The sequence below is a fragment of the Ursus maritimus genome, unplaced genomic scaffold (assembly GCF_017311325.1).
Source record: "Ursus maritimus isolate PB19 unplaced genomic scaffold, ASM1731132v1 scaffold_14, whole genome shotgun sequence".
NCBI classification, from domain to species: Eukaryota; Metazoa; Chordata; class Mammalia; order Carnivora; family Ursidae; genus Ursus; species Ursus maritimus.
Window position 1 is genome coordinate 44,465,267 of NW_024423786.1, and position 7,420 is coordinate 44,472,686.

Genomic DNA, 7,420 nt, shown 5'->3' on the forward strand with positions numbered 1-7,420 from the left:
TAAATTGACTGCTTTCATCTCTTTTCTGCGCTTACGTAACAGTAAGCTCGTGCGTAGTGCACAAAGCCTTTGTACGTTACACGTTAATATTTACTTGATTGAAAATACAGATGTGTTTTATTTTGAAGTGAGAAAAAGAACATGAACAGGCACGCCTGGACAGCTAGCCTCTATAGTAAGAGCATTTTCCATCCTTTTGTAGCTCTGACCAATCACACAAGTTCCTGGAACAGAAGACTTTGTATCAAAGCATTTGGATTTTGTTATGATGTTGCCTTTCCCTGCCAGTGTTAAAATAAAGTATCATATAACTATTTTAAAGGTCAGCTTTGTTAGGGCATTACCCACGTACAACAGAGTACATTTGGATGAGATCTGACAAAAGCATACAATCCTGAAACTATCAATCTGGATATATTTCCATTACCCACAAAGCTCCACTGCCCCCCCTCCCGCAGCTGATCCCCTTCTCCAGGTATACAGTAAGTAATAAACACTGGATGAACACATTTGCCTTTACCAACTGGAAACAGTGAGTTATAGATTCAACTGGTGGGGAGATGGAGACGCCTCCTGCCACGATCCCCCTGGGCTCAGCCCAGAACAGGTCCAGGAGGCTGGGGTGGAGGTCTGCCTATGGATATTGGCAATTGGCCAAAGCCCCATTTTATAGCTAGTACTACTGAGACCAGAGACAAATGCCCAAGAGGGTCCAGTGACCCTGATTCCAGCCCTGGACCCTGGGCCTCCATCTTCTCACCTCAAAAGTGAGGATAAAAGGGAAAGGTGGGTGTTGCTATAGACTGAATGTTTGTGTCCCCCTAACATTCGTAAATTGAAGTCCTGATCCCCAACGTGATGGTGTTGGGGGGAGGCTTGGAGAGGTTATTAGGTCATGGGGGGGAGCCCCCATGATGGGATTAGTGCCCTAAGAAAGAAGAGACACAGGTAAGCTGGCTTCCTTTCCCTGCTTTCTGCCGTGGCTGGACGCCGTGAGCAGGTGGGCGTCCACAAACCAGAAGCAGCCCTCACCAGACACCAGATCCGCCAGCACCTTGACCTTGGACTTGCCAGCCTCCAGAACCTCGAGAAGTCCATGTTTACTGTTTAAGCCCCCCATTCTGTGGTAGCTTGTCATAGCAGCCTGAACGAAGATTTGCTGCATCATGGGGTCACCGGGAGCCCTCATCCGGTAGCTTTGTCCTTCTGAATCTCAGTCTTCCTGTCTGTAAAATGGGGATACTTCTGGGACCAGCCTGCTGGGAGCTTTTGTGGCTATTAGAGGTAGCTCCCAGCAAGGCTGGGCTGGGCACTTTTAGGCTTTAGCAGCTGTGATGGCTGTGGTTGCTACTGTTGCCATCCCGGCCCTGGTTCTCAGTCCTGAGAGTTGGCTGCTGGGCATCCCAAAGCTCTTCTCTCTGCCTTCTGACTCCGCCCAGCAGCTTGTGGTCTTATCTCGTTCTTCCTGCTCTGTGTCCTGGGAGGTAGCCATGGCAACATGGCAGAAGAGGGTGCACTGGGCAGGCAGGTGGCTCAGGAAATTTCCGTGCAGAGGCGGGGCTGGGTGCTGTTCACCTCACCTGCTGCCCCCCTCCCCCCCACTCTCCCCTGGTCCCCTGGCCAAGGGTATGTTCAGACTTTTGGCCTTCCGCCTGTGGCGGTCGAGGGCACCACATCCTGCCTGAATTGCCAGGCGACCCTGACCACCCTACACTTAGCCTTGACTATCTACTGGAGCCTGCAAATTGTCAAAGGGAGCTGGGGGTGGCATGAGGCCAGCCCCTGAAATCATTATGTTCCCTCTCACCCCAGGACCTTTGCACACACTGTGCCCACTGCCTAGGATTCTCTGTTTCCTGTTTGTACCTGCAAATCTCCTCCTGCAGGTCTTTGTCAAGTGTTACCTCCTCCAGAAAGCTCTCCCAGACCCTACTCAGGGGGGTCCCAGCCCTGAGTATCTCCCTTTGGCAGGTCTTGTCCAAGTTATGATTTTGCATTTATGGTGATGACTGTATTAAATCCATCTCCCTTGTTGATGGGGAGCCCTGGGCAAGCAGGGGTTGAGGTGCCTGGCGCACAGCGAGTACTCAGTAAAGAGTGATGGAGTCAGAGAGGGAATTCAACAGCTGTTTATTGAATGTCATCTTACACTCGATCAACAGCTCCCCTGAGCCCTTCAAGGCTTCCAGGTGCTGGGACATCCTATGAATGAAGAACCCCCTCTCCTTCCTGTGGCCCAGAGCCTCTTGCTGACATTCTAGCGAAACTCTTGAATGGTGTCATTCTTGTCACCCAGGCCCTGTTCCCCAGAGACACATGATACATTTAGGAGCTCATCACCAGACCTCGCTTGGGCTCATCCCCGTGATGAGGTCCTGGGGACAAGGACGGTGGACGTCAGGGCTCCGATGTGTCAGGCCCTTTCTCGGTGCCTGGCCTGAGATCCCCTCAGGACCTTCACAACCTCTTATCGCGAAGACGTCATCAGAGGAGAGGCAGATGTGACAAATAAACATCTCATTTCCTTGTTTGTTTGCTTTGTGGTTTTTAGTGTAAGTAAATCCCATGCAACATTGGGATATTCTTATACTAAAAATGTACTGCTCGCTCTTTGAGCTCACAGAGTAGACACCATAAGCAAAGCTCACCCTCCTGAATTGAAAAAAAAAATTATGGACAAGAAATTATCGGTGAAATGAAATGGTGGCAGACATGCTTAAGGAATACTGCGGGGGTTCAATCCCTTTAGGAATCTTGTGAGAGATGAATGTGTGGGGAGGGCCACTAGTGAGCTACAGAGCAATATTGGAACGGTGGTAATACGAGGAAATTGTATCATCCTGTTAGAAGCCTTGGAACGAGCTTAAACAATGGGTGGGAGGGGCGCTTGGCAGCTGGTGAAGTGTCTGCCTTCGGCTCTGGTCATGATCCCCGGGTCCTGGGATCAAGTCCCCACATCGGGCTCCCTGCTCAGCGGGGGGTCTGCTACTTCCTCTGTGCCCCCCCCTCTCTCTCAAGTAAATAAATGAAAGCTTAAAAACAAGCAAACAAAAACAATGGACATGCTCACCAGAAGCAATCCCCTGCTACCCCATGCCCGGCTCCGTAGCACCGGTTTCACTACAACATAAAACTCAGGTCCTAAAAAAAAAAAAAAAAAAGTGTTGGTTGTTCATCTGAAATTCAATGTTAACGGGCTATTCTGTATTATTTCCGGCAACCTTGATCCGTCGTCACGTCCATTTTACAGACAGGGAAGCGCAGGCTCGGAGAGGCTAAGGGATGTGCCCAAGGCGTTGCAGCCAGGAATGAGCAGAGAGAGAATGCGAGCCAGACCCTAGGATCCAACACCAGCCAGGTTCAAGTCCTGCCCCCCAAGAGCAGGTATGAGCCTGCGGGCTCCTCAGTGAACAAAAACCTTCCCCTCACCTGGGCCAAGAACTCTTTGCACATTCCCACTCCTGGTGCCGGAGGGGTCCCCAGGCCCAGGGTCCTCGGCAGACACCTGCAGAGGAGCCCGTCCCACCGCCATCTGGACTCTGGCATCCGGAAGCTGGTCAGCTGGTCCCCTGTAAACAGCCAGTCTCATGTCACTGTAAACAGCTGGTGTCTAGAGCTATTGTCTCAGTGCCCAAGGCTCAGTGTGACTGCCCTGTGACTCGATACCCTGCCACTGGCCCCTGTCACTTGATCCTCAGTAAACAGTGTTCTGAGGATGGGCAGCAGTGCCCCGTTTGGTCAGTGCGCTGCTCGAGCCAGCGGCTGGGTCCAACCTAAACTGGGTCCCGACACCCCGTGAGCCGTCCTCGCTTGCTCCATTCTAATACTCTGTAAACATCAAGTCTTGATACCTGTTGTTTGTCACTGGTCAGACGCTGTTAGTGTCTCAATCTCAGCCCTTTGAGCAGAGTTCCAGTGCTTTGTAAACAGCGAGGCCTGATACTTTCTTTGTTGCCCATTGAGCGTCTCATCCAGGGGCCGGCCGATGACAGCTCCGGCCGCAACCTCCAAGTAGCTTTTACACTTTGAAATGGATGGAAACCAAAAGAGGATTCCGTGACACGTAAAAACTATCTGAAATTCAAGTTTCTGTGTCCATGAATAAAGCTTTATTGGGACACAGCCACACCCACTCCTTGGTGTCCGTGTCTGGCTGCTTTCAAGGGGGCAGTTGAGTGGCTGAAAGAGAGACTGCCTGCCCCACAAAGCCTTGAATATTTATTATCTGACTTTAGAGAGAAAGCGTGTCAACTCCTGCTCTCAGCTCTCAGGCCGTCCCCGTTCTCTGTACTGCACTTGGCACCCTGTTGGTCATCTCCCGTCCACGGCGTTCACATCCTGCGCGAAGCACGAGTTCGACGGGTTCAACAGTCCGCGATGTTTGTATGCTGTGCAAAGGCGTCCCCTTCCTTTGCGAGAGTCACTCGCAGCCTGATGGGCTGACATGCTCAGGGCTGCAAGTGTTTGGACTCTGACAGCAAGTTGACGTGTCCTAACTGTGCGGACACTTCATTTGGGGAAAGGCAACCAAGAGGAGACCTAAAGGGTAACTAAGAATTTGGCGAAGGAAAGAGGAAGGATTTTGCCACACGGGGGCAGGACCTTGAACTCCGAGCCAAAGAGCTGGACATTCTCCCGAGGGTGATGTGACGCTCTGGCCACATGGGGACAGAAGCCGAGAGTGCTCTGCCTGGACAGGGCTATCACCTCCCCTTATCTTGGATTTCCCATCGATGCTGTGGGCTGATGTAGCCAGAATGAGGAACCTTCTAGGCCTACTCTGGAAGGAAAGGGTGAGACATGATGCTGGGAGGCTCTCCTATTTGGGGGAGGGGTGCTGTGCCCCCCCCTTTGGAGCTCCCATTACAGAAGCGAGGTGGAGGACAGCCGTGAAGGCACTAATATGTCGTAATTACGAATTGCCAGAAGCACAAGGGAAGGGCTGAGAGAATGGGGCAGCTTTGGTCAGGGAGGCTGAAGGGCTTCTGAGGAGGGAAGAGTTGAACTTAGATTTGAGGAGGAGAAGGTGGGAGCCTTGTGAGGAGTGAGGGAAGGACAATCTGAGCAGAAGGAACAGCAAATGCAAAGGCCCTGAGGCCAGGCCATACAGGACCTTGTGGGCTTAGGCAAGGGTATGTAAGGGATGGGATCTGAGCCTTGTTTCTTTTCTTTTTTCTTTCTTCCTTTCTTCCTAGAGATTTTATTTCTTTATTTGTCAGAGAGAGAGAGACAGCACAAGCAGGGGGAGCAGCAGGCAGAGGGAGAGGGAGAAGCAGGCTTCCTGGGGTTTGATCCCAGGACCCTGGGTTCATGACCCGAGCTGAAGCCACGCTTAGCTGACTGAGCCACGCAAGTGCCCCTGAGCCTTGTTTCAAAGCCCCCATGGCTGCCCTGGGCCTGGAGCACTGAGACACCAGCACAAAACCCCCATTACACTGTCTGTGTCTTGGAATATCTCTGGTCCATTCCACAGATGAACCGGACTGGTACGGAACTGCTGTGAGCCAAGGCCAGAAATACCACAGGCCTGGGCAGGGGAGTTTCCAGAACACACGGGCCTCTGGATCAAGTGGGACTATCCTGCCTGCCCTTCTAAACTGCAGAGTTTGGCAGGTTCTGAGGGTGATGCGGCAGCAGGAGTCACCTCCTGGGGGTCGGACATGGCGAAGGCGCCTGGGTCAGCTCCAGAAAATCAGCATGTGGGCAACACGGTCTTGTGTTCCTGGCTATGCAACTGAGAGGCCTCAGCCCTGGCCTGTTTGGAGGGGACAGACACAGCCAGATACCAAATGTCCTCAGCCTATGGTGTCAGGACTGGCCTGGAGTAAAGTGGTATTTGAGATGGGGTTTTGCAGGATGAGTAGAAGTTTGCCAGCAAGAGAAAGGCATTCCAGGAACGAGGCATACAGGAGGCCCCAGTCTGGCCCCAACTGGCCCCTGTGGTTGAGTGACCTCAGACGGTCCCTGACCCTCACGTATTTCCCCCACTTGATGTAAGCAAGGACAAAGGCTTTATGCATTGTCAGATCTGGCCAGCCCAGGGTTAAATCCAGCCTTTTCCACTTTTTGGGTGACTCTAGTAAGTGAGACCCCACCAGGCTTGGCCCCAGTTTACAGGAGAATAAACTGAGGCTTACAGAGGGGGCCCACACATCCTAGGATGCAGAGGGAAGTGGTCAAAGCTGAGTCCAGATTCAAGGAAGGGCAGGGGAACAGTCAAGAAGTAGGAGGGAGTGACCCGCCCAAGGCCATTATCCTGAGGCCTGAGAGATGGAGAGGAATGGAGGGGAGAGTAGCTTGGTTAGTGGGCATAGCAGGTGCAAAGGCCCTGAGGTAGGAACATATTGAACAGTCTCCAGGAAGAGTCAGGGGCCCAGAGGCTGATGAGTGAGGGGGCAGATGGAAGGAAAGGAGAGCAGTATACCCCAGCACAAGCTAGCTCTTGCCAGCCCTCACCAGTACCCACTGCAGACAGACAACTACGCCCAACACCTAGACTCAGACTGGCAAATGCACCAACCAGCCCCCGTTTGCTCCCCATACTGGCTGAGATGTGTCAACCCGCATTCAAGCACATGCGACACACATGCCCGTGCCTCTGGGCAACTCCACAGCCAAGGCTGACACACAAACACGCATGCGCACACTGGTGGGCTCCGTTTACCTCCAGGCTGCTTGCAAACACACAAGTGTGTGTGCACCCCTGCCACCCCCCCCCGGCACGCGGCATGAGAAGGGTCAGGAAGTGCGGCTGGGGGCTCCCTTGAGAGCTGGCTTCCTGTTTTCAAAGAGGCCAGGAACTGCTGAGGGAATGTTTTGGACAGACCCAGCCCCTCCTCCCCTGGCTCAGCACAACCCATCCAGGCCCACAGACCTTGTATGGTTTCTGTGCCCAGTTCTGACCTGGTCCAACAGCCAAGTCAGGTTCCAGATGACAAACCCGAGGCTCAGAGAGGTGCGGCCACTATCCCGGGGTCACGCGGGAAGGAAGAGGTGGTGCTGGGAGTCCAGACCCTAAACCCCACCCTGCCTCCCCCTGGAGCACCATGCCCGGGGTCGGGGGGCTCACAGATGGGGAAATGGGAAATGCTCCCTCCTGCTTTGTACCGTGGTCCTGCTCCTGGGCTCCTGGGGCCACCCTCACCCAGCCCCAGGCTCTCCTGCTCCATGAACCCAACTCTCCCATTCACTACCCACCCATGTCACTCCTCCGTGTAGGCCACCTACACAACAAACGTTAAAGGAACGTCAGCTGCCGGTAAAGACTTGGTCTCACCCTTCAGGGGCTGGTCGGGGCGCCTAGGAGCAAATAACCAAACACATCTACAGCTGCCCCCTGTGCTCCAGCCCCACAGAGCCACAGGAATGGGTGAGGATGCACCTGGCCCTCTCTCACCTGCTGCGGTTGCACAGGCTGTCC

At 53.4% G+C, this 7,420-nt stretch overlaps 1 protein-coding gene across 1 annotated transcript; it reads left to right on the plus strand.

Moving 5' to 3' along the window:
- Positions 1 to 2,119: 2,119 nt before the first annotated feature.
- Positions 2,120 to 3,138, plus strand: LOC121102519 (small nuclear ribonucleoprotein G-like). Its single transcript, XM_040629027.1, is given in 1 exon segment — positions 2,120 to 3,138. A coding segment is annotated over 1 exon segment (195 nt). The 5' UTR covers positions 2,120 to 2,672; the 3' UTR covers positions 2,868 to 3,138.
- The last annotated feature ends 4,282 nt before the right edge of the window (positions 3,139 to 7,420 follow it).